We start from the raw sequence: 15,215 nt of genomic DNA on the forward strand, positions 1-15,215 counted from the left end.
AAACCCTAAATCCACGGACGTGCTCCCTGACCAAGCCTTGGACTGCCCCGAGGCGCTTCAGCACCTCCTGGTGCCGGCCACTGCCTACCGCCAGGGAGAGAGTGTCCCCAGGTGGGCCCTCGCCTTGGCTGGGCATAACCAGGAGGCAGACAGGTTGAGAAGTGCTCATTTGGTCAGCCTCTGTGGCGACGTTTGCTTAGCTGCAGAGCTTCTCCCCTCAAGAAGTCACCGTATTTGGTCGAACTTCTGTACTTCTGTAAAGAAAGGGTGGGAGGCCACACCCCCAGGTCTTGCTCCTGGGCACACTTGAGAAAAACCCTGCACAGACACACACACAGCCTGACAAGCAAACTCTGCAGGGAACCCCTCATATCAGAGAGACCCAGAGATCCAGTTTATCTGTCTTCCTGAGGCTGCGTCTCTCGGAGGAAGAAAGTAATAAGGGCCTGCCGCCTGCCACGCCCCTAGTCAGTGCCAGGCTGTAGCTGTGGGTGCTTTCTCCATAGAATTGTCTGCTTTAGCCTTCATGGCGACCCTGGGGGGAAAGCTATTAATCTATTAAAATTATAACACATGTTATCTCATCTCTAATACCCTTTACAAGCAAGAGGTCGCCTTATCTAGAGCCTGGAAAGCAGTGGCCATTTCAGATTCTAGCTGCGCCATCTTGGGAGAGGTTTTTAAGTTTCCTGACTTAAAAGTTCTCTGACTATGAAGTAAGGCCGATGCTGCCTAACGGCCAGAATTGTTGTGAGACTGAAATGAAGTCACGCAGGCACTGCCGCTGTGGGGAGGTCCAGCACACGGTAGGGTGTGGCCTCTAGTAGCTCCGTCTGGGTGACTGGGGGGCCTCCTCCTCCTTCCTGAGCGCAGGGAAGGAGACGCCACCCAGGGCCCTGTCACTGCCCGTTTGCCGGCTCCTCTGGGCTCCCTCCACCCCCGCGGAAGCTGGCCCAGAGCAGGCCATCTGCGGCTCAGCCTTTGACAGATGTTTATTGAGCTCCTGGGAGTGGGGGCCTGAGGCAAATCAAAAGCAGTCCAAGAAGCTCACACTGTAGTGGAGACAGAGCTGCGGGCGGCTCATCGTGATGGCGTCCGATGGGTATTCCTTAGGAAAGGCGCACTGGGGAGGTGGGAGGCAGGGAGGGAGCTCTGAGGAGGCAGCATCAGGCAAGAGCTTTCTGAGAGGGAAGCCCGACCTGGGCCCTGAAGGCTGTGTAGGAGCTCACCAGGCTGACTGGAGGAGGGAAGCCCGACCCGGGTCTTGAAGGCTATGTCAGGCAAGAGCTTTCTGAGAGGGAAGCCCGACCCGGGTCTTGAAGGCTGTGTAGGAGCTCACCAGGCTGACTGGAGGAGGGAAGCCCGACCCGGGTCTTGAAGGCTGTGTAGGAGCTCACCAGGCTGACTGGCGGAGGGAAGCCCGACCCGGGTCTTGAAGGCTGTGTAGGAGCTCACCAGGCTGACTGGAGGAGGAGAGGGCTGGCATTCAGGGCAGCGACAGCTCCATGATCCGTGAGGACTGGAGCTGGGGGCCTGTGTGGGGCAGTGGGGCTGGGGCTGCCACTGCAGGGAATGGGGCAAGGGTCTCAGCCTTTACTGGGATGAGGCTGCAGGACTGAGGGTTTGAAGCACCCTCACCAGGGGCGAGGTCCCTGGGGGTCAGTGTTTTAGTGTCAAGGAAAGAGAAGCTGCTTTGTCAGATGCTTTGGGGAGGTGAGGGGAGTTTAGAGCTGACGCTGTGGATACAGTGACTAGGATGTGACGCCCAGTGCCCTGGAGGAGAGCACTCGGGGACAGCAGGGGCGAGGAAGCAAAGAGGAACCAGTACCTACAGATTCCTTGGCGAACTGAGTGTGAAGGAAGAAAGGGATGAGCGAATTAGACAGCAGGACCCCAGGAGGGAGAGGGCGGGAAGGAGGGGCGAGCGCTGTGCCGTAGCCTGGATTGTGCGCTTATCCACCGGTCCCCCCAGAACACCGTAGCTGAAGACTACAGGCTTTACTATTAACAGGAAGTGATGGCCAGGGTGCTAGTCACTAATATTTGCTGGACTCATTTACACACCAGTGCTTTCTGTGTATCATGTCAGCCCTGTGAGGCAGGGACAATCATCACACCCACTTCATGGATGAGGACACTGGGCACAGAAGGTTAAGGATTTGCCTGAGACCACGCTTCTGGGGAGAGATGGGGCTGGGGTCTTCAGCCAGGCTGTGGCGACCTGCATCCATCTCAACTGTCCTCTTTGGCCTTGGCCTGAGCTTGCACGTGGACTCCAGCCCCACTCAGGATTCTTGTGTCCAGACCCCAGCAGTGGAGCTGGGGCTCCAAGACCCTCTGGTCCATCCCCTCTGTGGTCAGAAGGGGAAAAGGTGTCCACCCTGCAGGTGGCAGCCCTACTGCCCTGACGGTCCCCGATCTGACCTGACCTGGGCCCTGGCCTGCCTGCCCACAGCTCCCTCCATAGAGGCGCCACTCTGCCCTTAGCTAACCTCGGCCGGCGTTTACTATGGAAAATAGATCCAGGGAGGAGACCCTCAGGGCCCCTCCCTCTTGGACCTCCGCCTTTGGACAGCCCGGTTTCCACGCCGCTCCTGGGTAACTGGCAAGTTCCCTCGGAGCCACCTGCACTGCCTGGAACGGGGCTGGCCCTGTTCAGTAAGCTTGGCCCCCACCCCAAAGAGAAAACCATGAAACGCGAAGTGGAGAAGCTGTTCAAAGAAGGAAAGGGGTGGAGGGGGCGGAGGAAGGAGGAGCTCCCGCCTCTGTCAGCGCAGGGCCCGCAGCTGCGCCCAGCCCGGGCCAGCAAGCGTCTCCACGTGAGCTCCCACCTGGCTGTGTCTACATCTGGTTCTGTTTTTACCTGGCTGTGCCATTAGCTGTCCTTGCTGTCACCTGGCTGTGTGACCTCAGACGAGCCAGGTGCCCTCTCTGGCCATGGGTTCTATTTTGTGTATAACACATCTTTAAAGTCCCTAATATCCAGTTGTCTGTGAGTATATGGCAATATTTTGCCTCTAGATGACTTGCAAATGATTTTCCTCCTAACTCCTCTTCTTCCTGGGTCTCTGGCTTCCTCGGGGTAGTCCTACCACACCCCACCCTGTGTTTGGTGCCAGCCTTTTGTTTTAAGGTCAAAGAGACCAGCTAGGGAGACCCGGGACCCACGTGGGGCTGTGACACACTCCCAATCCCCCACAAGGTGCCCTGGGGTCCGAGACCTCTTTCCAGGGCAATGTGTGGTGCTGGGCCATCCTCCAGGCAGGGAGGATTGTACAGGCCTGGGAAGGCCTCTCCACACCCAGACACCAGAGACCATTAGAGGTTTGGTCCTCCACCTTGACAAGGATTCCTGTTCCAGGAAGCTCAGCTAACAAAGGAGGTTGGAGGAGGAGGGCTGGGGGCTGGGTGAGGAAGGAGGGACATGGCTGGTAGAAGCTTAGCTGGGGGCATTCCTGGAGGCCTGCCTGGCGGTGGTGAGGCTGCAACAAGCATGTGAGTACAGCAAGTACGTGAGTAAAAGCTCCCCCTCCCCCATGAAGGGCTGGGATCAAATTGCTGGTGATAATAGACAGAATGACACCAGGGTTCTTCTGAGGCGCTGAGCACCTACTCTGTGCAGCCACCACAGCCCAGGCTGTGCTCCAGCACATTCCAGGCCTCACAGTGTATCAGCCATCTGTAGGCAGCTGATTCCTCTAACTTGCTGAGGTCATTGGCCCTGTGGCCCCAGGACCTGCCCTCAACCAGAGTGGGCTCCCAGGCCTCCAGGTGTCCAGGACCAACAAGAGCAGCATTTGCTAAACCGCAGCAGGACCTGGACAGGAGTCTTCAGGAAGGGGCGTCCTTTTCTGCATCAAGTGCCTTTCCTGGGACCAGCAGAGCTGGGAGGGGCCCCAGGGTCTGCTGATTGTCTGCTGAGTCCCCATCTTTGGTCGCTGAGACTTGCTGCCCTCCTGCATGCTCACAGGTGTCCCCTCCCCCACCCGCCCCCCACCACGATGCTGTTCAGAGCCCTCTGTGCCCGTCAGCCAGGTTCACTCCGGACAAAACACCCAAACCTCAGTCCTTTGAAGGCGCGAGGAGGCTCCAGGATTCCCAGACCTTCGCGGACATTCTCAGTTCCCGCCAGCCCCCTGCCCCAGGAGTAAATGCAAGGAGGGCGCTGGGGCCTCTCCGTAAGGGCTGCTTTCTGGGGGAGGCGCCCTTGGGGAAGATGGGTGGGCAGGACAAGCAGCCCACTGGGGGAGCACCGCCAAGGTCCCCCACCCCAGGCCCTGACTATGCCTGACCGAGCCATGACCGCACCCTGAGCCCACTGTTGCCCAGAGCCCAGCCCCAGCGGAGCAGTGCAGACCCACCTGGCGCACGGGCAGCAGGCAGGTTTTCATGCGAGTGTGTTTGCACTGAAGCTGCCATCAGCGGCGTGGAAGTAGCATCGCAGGCCTGTGGGGAAAGGGAAGCTTCACGAGATCAGAGGGGAAGTGGGGTTCGCTAGGCAAAGCCCTCCAGGTACATTCGTCCCATATGCTCAGGAGGAGGAGAAAGAGGGGCACACGGCATCCCAAATGGGAGACCATGCATGCCGACACCACCAAGTCAGGATAAAAGAGACAGAGCCGGTGGGGAGGCCTGGACCCTGGAAGGCTGGGCGGCAGGAAGAAGCAGGGGGGGGCTCGTCATTCTCAGCTGTGAGTGCCAGAGGCCGCCACCATGAGTGCTGGCCAGAGTTCCCACAGCTCCGTCCTGCACCTTGCCTAGGTTACGTAGGAAAGCCTGGGATACCCCTTCCTGCCTTCTCCAGCTTTCCCAGACCCATCCCACTCCTGCCTCCTCCAGGAAGCCCCCCGGGTTGCTCAGGCCTCTCAGATCTCTCACCTTGTTGCCTGCAGCCTGCCTTTTGAATTTAGTAAGTTCCTACCCTGGGTTGCTTTGCTTTACTGTGTAATGAATATTTGGAAGCTGTGTCCTCCTCAGCACCAGGCAAAGAGCCAGAGTTAGGCAGACAGTAAAGGATGGCTAAACTCCACTGAACTGCTCATCCTCCCAAATCCAGGAGACCCAGGAGAGCAGCTGCAGCGGGAACAGCGGTGCTCTGTCCCTGCAAGCTTGCCTTAACCGGGGGAAGCAGCGAGTCTGCTGACTGAATGCGGCATGAGCGCTGTAGGCTGTTGTTGAGGGCAGGCCACTGGGCTCTTTCTCAAGGGAGTGCGGAGGAAGCCCGTGGGCGTGGGTGCCACTCTCCTCCCGCTCTCCACAAGGCCAATGAGCTGCCCCCTCGGAGCTGCCCCAGGTTCAAGGCCCCTAGAGGCCGCATGAGACCCGGGTGCAAAGGGACTGGCAGGGGGAGGCGAGGCCAGGGCGTGTGCGGGTGGCGGGGTGAGGGAGGTGGGCCAGGGTGTGTACAGGGGAGAGAGCGTGTGCAGGGAGGCGGGCCAGGGCGTGTGCAGGGAGGCGGGCCAGGCCGTGTGCAGGGGAGAGGGCGTGTGCAGGGGAGAGGGCGTGTGCAGGGGAGGCCAGGCAGAGCGTGTGCAGGGAGGTGGGCCAGGCCGTGTGCAGGGAGGCGGGCCAGGGCGTGTGCAGGGAGGCGAGGCAGGGCGTGTGCAGGGAGGCGGGCCAGGCCGTGTGCGGGGAGGCGGGCCAGGGCGTGTGCAGGGAGGCGGGCCGGGGCGTGTGCAGGGGAGAGGACGTGTGCGGGGAGGCGGGCCAGGCCGTGTGCAGGGGAGAGAGCGTGTGCAGGGAGGCGGGCCAGGCCGTGTGCGGGGAGGCGGGCCAGGGCGTGTGCAGGGAGGCGGGCCGGGGCGTGTGCAGGGGAGAGGACGTGTGCGGGGAGGCGGGCCAGGCCGTATGCAGCCGCCGCGTGTCTCGCTCTGCAGGATGGAGAACCTGTTCATCAACCGCTTCATGCACATGTTCCAGTCGTCCTGGAACGACTTCGCCGACTTTGAGAAAATCTTTGTCAGGATCAGCAACACTATTTCCGGTGAGTGTGTTTTGGGGCACTCTCGTGGTGCTGGGCGAGCCTAACCTGGGCATGGGAAAGGGCTGACCCCCCTGCTCCAGTCCGGGCCTTCCCTGTCCCCGAGGCTGGCACCGCCTGCACCCACACAGCGCCCTCTGCTGGGGACCACTGCCCTGGCCAGAGGTTTCTACTCCTTGGATGTTCAAGGCTGAACATCCTCAACCTCATTCCACCATCAAAAGTGTTGAAAATATCAGAATTTTTTCTTTACATAAATCAATCATTTTGTATGCTTCTTAACCAAAAAAAAAAAAAAGGCAGGAGTTAGAGTGGTTTTTAAGCATTTACATGAAAGCAACAATGGGCTCCTTTGGACTAGGATGTGTTTGGTAGGGCAGGAGCGTCGTATACCTGCCGGGGATGGCATGGGTTGGACCACGGAGCAACGGAAAAGCTAGGAGACAGTAAGGAAGCAAGCACAGGGAACCGCTGCCCTCACCGACCCCTCCCCAGGCGGTCCCCCTGCTCCCCTCCTTCCCCTGCGTCCCGGGCCCCCCCCCTTCCTGGGCGCAGGACCTGGGTTCTTTTTCTTTCTGTAGGTACAGTGTTGCACAGCAGGCCTCTAGAACCTATTCATCTTGCTTGACTGAAACTTCATGCTTGTGGATTACTAACGCCCCCACTCCCTCCTGACCACCACCATGCTATGTTGCTTTTTGTATAGACGTTTTCAAGATTTTTTTTTTTGATGTGGACCATTTAAAAAGTCTTTATTGAATATTTTGAAATATTGTTTCTGTTTTATGTTTTGGTCATTTGGCCATAAGGCATATGGGAATCTTAGCTCCCCAACCAGGGGTTGAACTCACCCCCCACACTGGAAGGCCAAGTTTTAACCACTGGACTGCCAGGGGAGTCCCTATGCTGCTCTTTGATTCTAAGAGTGTGACTAGTTTCGACTTTTCCTGTAAGTAGACTCATGTGGTATCTGTCCTTCGGTGGTGCTTTTCCCACTGAGCGCAGTGTCCTCCAGGCTCATCTGTGCTGTGACACACTGCACGGATGCTTCTTTTTCAAGGCTGAACGGTATTCCGTTCAATGCATACACCACGTTTTCTTCATCCCTCGGTAGAGGAGCGTTTACATGGTTTCCACATATTGGCTGTTACGGATTGTGCTGCAGTGAACACGGGGATGCAGATCTCTCTTCAAGATCCTGATTTCAGTTCTTTGGGATGAATACCCAGAACTGGGATTGCCGGATCACGTGGTCGTTCTATTTTGAACTCTTTGAGGAAGCTCCACTCTGTTCTTCATGAAAGCTGTGCATCCTGCCTTCCCGCCAACTATGCACAACGGGTCCAGCTTCTCCGCAGCCTCACCAATACTTGCCTTTAAACAAAAATAATAATAGTGTCCTGGCAGGCGTGAGCTGGTGTCTCGTGGCGGTTTTGATTTGAATTTTGCTGATGATTAGTGATGTCATGGCGGTTTTGATTTGAATTTTGCTGATGATTAGTGATGTTGAGCATTTTGTCATATGCCTGCTGGCTATCTCTGCCTTTTTCAGAGAAATGTCTGTTCACATCCCTTGCCCCCTTTTTAATCGGGTTATTGAGCCATAGGAATTCCTTATATATTTGAAGAGTAGCCCCCTTCGGATACATGGTTTGCAAACATTTTCTCCTGTTCTGTAGGTTGACTTTTCACTCTGTGGTTTCCTTTGCTGTGCAGAAGCTTTTTAGTTAGATACAGTCCCATTTGTCTATTTTGGTTGCTTCTGAGCCACTAAAGGCTAGCTCCGGGAGGATGGGGTGGCGCCCTGGCCTGAGTGGTCAGGCAGTTTGGCATGGTGGGCTGTCCAGTGAACGCCTGCAAGAGCACCAGCAGGGACCCTGGCCCTCGGTCCGCGTCAGGACGACCTCAGCCTGGCTCAGGCTGAGCTGCGGTTCTCCCCGCAGAGCGGGTCATGAATCACTGGCAGGAAGACCTCATGTTTGGCTACCAGTTCCTGAACGGCTGCAACCCTGTGATGATCCAGCGCTGTCTGAAGCTGCCAGACAATCTGCCGCTGACCACAGAGATGGTGGAGTGCAGCCTGGAGCGGCAGCTCACCCTGGAGCAGGAGGTCGAGGTAGGACCTGGTCTCGAGGTAGGACCTGGTCGGCTGGGGACAGTGGCCCGGGCCAGAGCAGCTCGGATGGCCGGGTCACACTCAGTCAGGCAGAAACCACTTCCTGCTGGCCCATGCTTGCTGGCCTCCAGGCCACTATCTCCAGGCTCTGGTTGGTGGTCAGATTGGCTGCCTCCGGTGAAGTGGCCTCTTCCTTTTCCTGAGCATTTATGAAAATAGTCTTGTCCAACATAGGTGAGCGAATTGAGAGTAACGTTTCTCCATGATGCTCAGGTCTGAGAGCATAAGCTCAATGTTTTCAGTATCAATATCGTAATTAAAAGAGCTTCCTCTAACAAAGGGCCTGTTATGGGTCAAGTGTTGTGAGAGATGCTTTACACGCAGAACCATCAATTGTTACCCACACTGCAAAGGTAAAGAAACTGGAGAAAAAGCTAATCTTACATCAGGACAAAACCAAACCAAAGCAACAGGAGAAACCTGCTGGGCCTCTGCGTTTTCAATTAGACATGTTGGTCTGCTCCTGTCCTCGCCCCCTTCCCACCCCTCTTCCTGGCCCTCATCTGCCTGATCATCTCTCTGCACTTCCAAGACTCATCCAGTTTTGAGACAGAAAGGGTTCAAACCTCCCCTCTGGTGGGACTTGGTGTCAGCCACCTCCATGCCGGCAGCGTGAGGCTCTGGGAATGGCCCTTCGTCTCTCGTCAGCTGGCCCCTTCCCACTAGAGCCAGGACGAGCAGGCCTCCTGCCAGCCGCCCCTCAGGCGCCTGGGGGCTTTCTGCTGCTTCTAGGCACCCCATGTTGCTTGCTCGGCTCACCTTAGAAGCCCGGCAAGAGAGGGGTGGTTGGTGCCATTTGAAGATAGACCTCCTAGCCCTCACACCCTGCCCACCTGACTCCAGAGGGCCGCCTGCCCAGGTAAGGTCCCCAGGCAGGGCTCCTGCCTAGTCACATGGCCAGGTGACAGCACATGCCTCCCCGCAGATAGGCACACACAGCAGCGCTTCTCTCTAGACCTAGTTGCTGGACCTGGTAACACTGCTTCAGTGATACTGATTTCAAGCTTCAAGTCAGAGAAGCACTGAACCCTGAGGGTCAGAGAATCCTAGAACTGGAAGGGGCTGAGAGCCAGCCAAACACTCAGCGCCCCAGAAGGGGGTCAGCTGCCACTCAGGACTCCTTGCCCCCATAGCGGCCACCTTTGCTGTGAGTACTGGTCTTGGTGCTCAGCTGTGGTTTCAAGGGTGAAGCAGTAATCCAATAGCCACCATTGACTGGGTCCTTAGACATGCACCACCTGTCTCTCACGCATACGCGGCTCCATCCCCGTCTCTTAAACATACGTGGCTCCATCCCCGTCTCTTGCGCATACACGGCTCCATCCCCCGTCTCTCACGCGTACCCGGCTCCCTCCCCTAAGATGTAGTTCTCGATCCCCACAATCTTTTCTGCTCCCTCTCTTTGGCAGCATCTTATGAGCTACAGAGATCATAGATTTGTGGCCAACTAAAACTCCAAAGTCGTTTTTTTCTTCTCTACCTATGCAATTATTTTTTTCCGATATGAATAGGTAAATTCTACCCCTATTGTTATTTCTGAGTCATTGTCACAACTCTTTAAGAGTTTTAGTTCTTATACTTTATATTAGGATTCTGTGGATTCAAGTTAAAACCAATTTAATCTAAGAAATGCCTTGGCTGGGGAAATAGCATGAAGCAGACTGAACTAGCCGGGTCTAAGATTCAGATAACCCATCAGCATCATTTCTCCAGTTATCAATTTTCTGCTGCTGTTGAAAATTTTTTTCCTGAGGGTGTCCTTAGGTGGAGGTAAATATGACCGCTAAGAGCTTCCGACTTACCTTCCATCGTTTTAGCAAACACTGCTGAACCCCAGAAAAAAGTCCCTATTTCCCAACACTTTCAGCAAATGTCATGGGTCCAGTTTGAGTTGTGAGACAATTCCCTGAGCCAGTCGCTACAGCCAGGAGAATGGAGAATGCTGACCAAAAGGAGAGGACAGGAACACCAGACAAGCAAGACCACCCGAATCTTCTACAGAACCTGTAATATCAGAACTGAGAGAGACAGCTGACTCCTCACTTTCCAGAAGGATGAAATCACAGCCCAGAGAGAGGAGGTGGCCTGGAATGAGAGAAATGCCCCATGCTGCTGCTGCTGCTGCTGAGTCGCTCAGTCGTGCCCGACTCTGCGCGACCCCAGAGACGGGAGCCACCAGGCGCCCCCATCCCTGGGACTCTCCAGGCAAGAACACTGGAGTGGGTTGCCATTTCCTTCTCCAATGCAGGAAAGTGAAAAGTCAAAGTGAAGTCGCTCAGTTGTGTCCAACACTCAGCGACCCCATGGACTGCAGCCCACCAGGCTCCTCCATCCATGGGATTCTCCAGGCAAGAGTACTGCAGTGGGGTGCCATTGCCTTATCCCAGCCCTCCTGGTTCCCAGGGTTTCCCTTTAGCCTGTCATTCATCAAGTTAAATAATTTGGTCTGCTGAAGAGTTGACTGGCAGACATTTCTTCCGCACAGTGGTCACCGACGGCCACTCTGCTCTGGAAGTCCATTTGTCCAGCCCATCTCAGAAGCCCAACCAGGCCCATGACCCCACCAGGCCTGGGTGTCCCCAATTTCCAGCCAAGGTGTCCTGAGGGACCATCACATACTCTGCTGGAGGCAGCCTGTCCCCACTTCCATCTGCCCTGACTGGCCAAGGGCACCATTACCTCTTTCCCCCTCCCTGGCCCCTTCCTGCCCCGAGTGCCACTCAGGCGGATGCTCAGAGCTCGTCGCTGGTGTCAGACAGCCGCAGGATCCTACGGCTGGCGGGCCTGAAGCCTCTGAGCTGTGTTCACCCGGCGCCCTCTGCTGGCAGACTTAGGGACATGCAGCTGACTTAGCGCCTGTTGACAGGTCTCTACCGCATACACCTTGACGGCCTTCCCATCCAGATGGCAGCCCCTGCCTCCATTTCTAGCATAAAACACAAGAGGCTTTAGAAGAAGCACCACGTGTCCTCCACCCAGACTCTTCCAGCTCTGGCCCGAGCAGGCCCTGGCCCTGCAAAAATAGCCCTCGCGACGCTCAGGTGAGGCTCCGTCTTGGTGGCCCAGATGGTAAAGAATCTGCAATGAAGGAAACCCCAGGTTTGATCCCTGGATCAGGAAAATCCCCTGGAGAAGGGAATGGCTACCTACTCCAGTATTCTTGCCTGGAGAATTCCATGGACAGAGGAGCCTGGAGGGCTGCAGTCCACGGGGTCACAGAGTCGGACACGGCTGAGTGACTAACACACTCAGGGGACTCAAGTGTAACCTGGGATGGGCAACTTGCTACCTTCCCCACATGCATTTTTGTTTTAAAGTGTGATATCCACAGGAATCAAGAGTGGCCGCAAGCTCAATGATGGCTTGGTAGCACCAAGTTACCGTGCCATGCCAGAAGCTCACACCAGGACACAGAACACACACCACCCCTGCAGACCCCACCCCCACCCTTGTAGACCTCCTTACCCCTGAAGACCCTCCCTTGAAACCTCAGGGTCCACCAGCCCTGACGACCCCCTCCTGGCACGGCGGACACCCACTTTTGAGCCTCAGGACCCCCCTCCTGCCACCTTTCCAGCTCTCCTCCCAGGGGCAACCTTTGTCCTGACTCTGACACTTGAGTTTGCCCAGCTCTGAACTCTTGTAAGTGGAATCCTGCAGCGTCAATCTTGGCATTTTTCTCTCATTTATTTCGTCTAAACTCTGTCTTCTTTCGTAACTGTCACTGTGGGTGGTCTTTCAACATCTTTCAGGAGGGTCAGGCAGACTGCAGGCACAGCAAGTGTGTTAGGAGCCCCTGGCATTTCTTCACCTTGCTGAGCCCCACCATAGCCGATGGAAACTTCTGTCAGTCAGCCTTGGAGTCCCAGGACTCCAAGACTAAGCTCTGAACTCCACTGTATCGACTGGACCTCCTACCCCTCCCACTGGGCCCGACTCCTGGGCCCGTCTCAGACTGAACCTGACTGGGATGTATTTCCTCTTACCTCCTGCAGCAAGGGAACATCTTCATCGTGGACTTTAAACTGTTGGATGGCATCGATGCCAACAAAACAGACCCCTGCACTCTGCAGTTCCTGGCCGCGCCCATCTGCTTGCTGTACAAGAATCTGGCCAACAAGATTGTCCCCATTGCCATCCAGGTAGGCGGCCCGGCCCGGCTCTCATCCTGGGCGGCTCCATCCTCAGCAGCCAGGGCTCAGGGAGCATTTCCTGGGTGGATCCAACAGACCTCCAGGAGGGAAAGGCAGCAGTCCTGCCTGGAACCTCCTGCTTAAGGCTCTGCCAGGTGGACAGGGCAGGCAAGAACACAGGGCTTCCTGCCAGTCTGGGGAGGGCTGACCGTAGTGGGCAGAAAGGGCTCCAGTCCACAGGATACCCTAGAGCACTTCCTGGCTCTGGGGAGGACCTGCCCGGCCGCCCCAGCATTCTGACCAGCCCCGAACCAAAACACCAGTAGGACATAGAAAACCCTGAAGACAGTGTCAGAAAGCCGCTAGGGATGGTCAGTGAATCCAGCGAGGTTGCAGGAGACAAAACCAATACACAGAGATCACCTGCGCCTCTCTATACTAGCAATTAAAAGTCAGAAAGCGCAGTTAAGGAAGCGGTCCCGCTCACCACTGCAACAAAAAGAATTACAGACCTAGGAACAAACTTATCGAAGGAGACAAAAGAACCATGCACAGAAGATTATAAGACACCGATGAAAGAAATCAAAGATGACATGAACAGGTGGAGAGACATTCTACATTCCTGGGTAGGAAGAGTCAGTGTTGTGGAAATGACTATACTACCAGGTGCAATTACAGGTTTAACTCGATCCCTATCAAATCACCAATGGCATTTGTCACAGAACTAGAACAAGAAATTTCACAGTTCATATGGAAACACAAAAGACCCCGAATAGTCAAAGCAGTCTTGAGAAAGAAGAATGGAGCTGGAGCAATCAAGCTTCCTGACTTCAGGTTATACTACAAAGCTACAGTCATCAAGACAGTATGGTACTGGCACAAAAGCAGAAACATAGACCAATGGAACAAGATAGAAAGCCCAGAAATAAACCCACGCACCTATGGGTGCCTTATTTTTGACAAAGGAGGCAAGACTATACTATGGGGCACAGACAGCCTCTTCAGTGAATGGTGCTGGGAAAACTGGACAGCTACATGTAAAAGAATGGAATTAGAACATTTCCTAACACCACACAAAAAGACAAACTCAAAATGGATTAAAGACGTAAATGTAAGACCAGAAACTATAAACCTCTTAGAGGAAACCATAGGCAGAACACTCGATGACATAAACCAAAGCAAGATCCTCTATGACCCACCTCCTAGAGAAATGGAAATAAAAACAAAAGGAAACAAGTGGGACCTGATTAAACTTAAAAGCTTTTTCACAGCAAAGGAAACTGTAAGCAAGGTGAAAAGACAACCCTCAGAACGGGAGAAAATAATAGCAAATGAAACAACTGACAAAGGATTAATTTCCAAAATATACAAGCAGCTCATACAACTCAATGCCAGAAAAACAAACAGCCCAATCAAAAATTGGGCAAAAGACCTAAACAGACATTACTTCAAAGAGGACAAAAATATGGTTAACAAATACATGAAAAGATGCTCAACATCGCTCATTATTAGAGAAATACAAATCAAAACTACAATGAGATATCACCTCACACTGGTCAGAATGGCCCTCATCAAAAAGTCTACAAACAATAAATGCTGGAGAAGATGTAGAGAAAAAGGAACGCTCTGGCACTGTCGGTGGGGATGTAAATTGATACAGCCACGATGGAGATGGTATGGAGATTCTTTAAAAAGCTGGGAATAAAACCACCATCAGTTCAGTTCAGTTCAGTTCAGTCGTTCAGCCGCGTCCAACTCTGCGACCCCATTAATCGCAGCACGCCAGGCCTCCCTGTCCATCACCAGCTCCCGGAGTTCACTCAGACTCACGTCCATTGAGTCAGTGATGCCATCCAGCCATCTCATCCTCGGTCATCCCCTTCTCCTCCTGCCCCCAATCCCTCCCAGCATCAGAGTCTTTTCCAATGAGTCAGCTCTTTGCATGAGGTGGCCAAAGTACTGGAGTTTCATGACCCAGCAATCCCACTCCTAGATATATACCCAGAGGAAACCAAAATTGAAAAAGACACATGTATCCCGTTGTTCATTGCAGCACTATTTAGAATAGCTAGAACATGGAAGCAGCCTAGATGTTCATCTACAAATGGATAAAGAAGCTGTGGTCCATATATGCAATGGAATATTACTCAGCCATAAAAAGGAAGGCATTTGAGTCAGTTCTGATGAGGTGGATGAACCTAGAACCTATTATACAGAGTGAAGTGAGTCAGAGAAAGATAAATACCGTATTCTAACACACATATACGAAATCTAGGTAAATGGTTCTGAAGAATTTATTTGCAGGGCAGCAATGGAGAAACGGACATAGAGAATAGACTTATGTATGTGGGGAGAGGGGAGGAGAGGGTGAGGTGTATGGAGAGAGTAACATGGAAACTTACATTACCATATGTAAAATAGATAGCCAATGGGAATTTGCTGTGTGGCTCAGGGAACTCAAACAGGGGCTCTGTATCAACCTAGAGGGTTGGGATGGGGAGGGAAATGGGAGGGAGCTTCAAAAGGGAGGGGATATATGTATACCTCTGGCCGATTCGTGCTGAGGTTTGACAGAAAACAGAAAAATTCTGTAAAGCAGTTATTTGTCAATTAAAAAAAAAACAAAACACCAGTAGGGCCTGAGCAGGTGACGCTGCGAGATGAGCTCGAAGCTGCGGTTGCCGGGGAGGACCAGGGCGGTCAGGAGCCATGCCAGTCCTGGGATGCTCCCGGACTCTCGTCTCCGCCGAGGACGGTGGGGGAGGAGAGGCGCGCAGCTCGGGGGAGGGACGGGCAGGGCCAGAGCTTCCTCTCTCCCCATTCCTGGGTGCCGGTGCTTTCTCGGGGTGCCACGGCTCTGCAGCGCTGTGGGAGGTGTTACCCAAGCAGCAGGAAGCCACACCGAGGCCAGGACCAGGTGCGGGTC

The 15,215-nt window shown here is 54.5% G+C and overlaps 1 protein-coding gene across 1 annotated transcript in view; it reads left to right on the top strand.

Moving 5' to 3' along the window:
* Positions 1-15,215, top strand: part of ALOX5 (arachidonate 5-lipoxygenase) — a 47,270-nt gene that overhangs the window by 24,852 nt on the left and 7,203 nt on the right. Inside the window, exons 5-7 of the mRNA XM_018042356.1 lie at positions 5,877-5,983; positions 7,924-8,096; positions 12,152-12,298. Of these exons, the coding sequence (XP_017897845.1) occupies positions 5,877-5,983; positions 7,924-8,096; positions 12,152-12,298 (427 nt within the window). The remainder of the gene's footprint in view (positions 1-5,876; positions 5,984-7,923; positions 8,097-12,151; positions 12,299-15,215) is intronic.

The sequence above is a fragment of the Capra hircus genome, chromosome 28, assembly GCF_001704415.2.
Source record: "Capra hircus breed San Clemente chromosome 28, ASM170441v1, whole genome shotgun sequence".
Lineage (NCBI taxonomy): Eukaryota > Metazoa > Chordata > Mammalia > Artiodactyla > Bovidae > Capra > Capra hircus.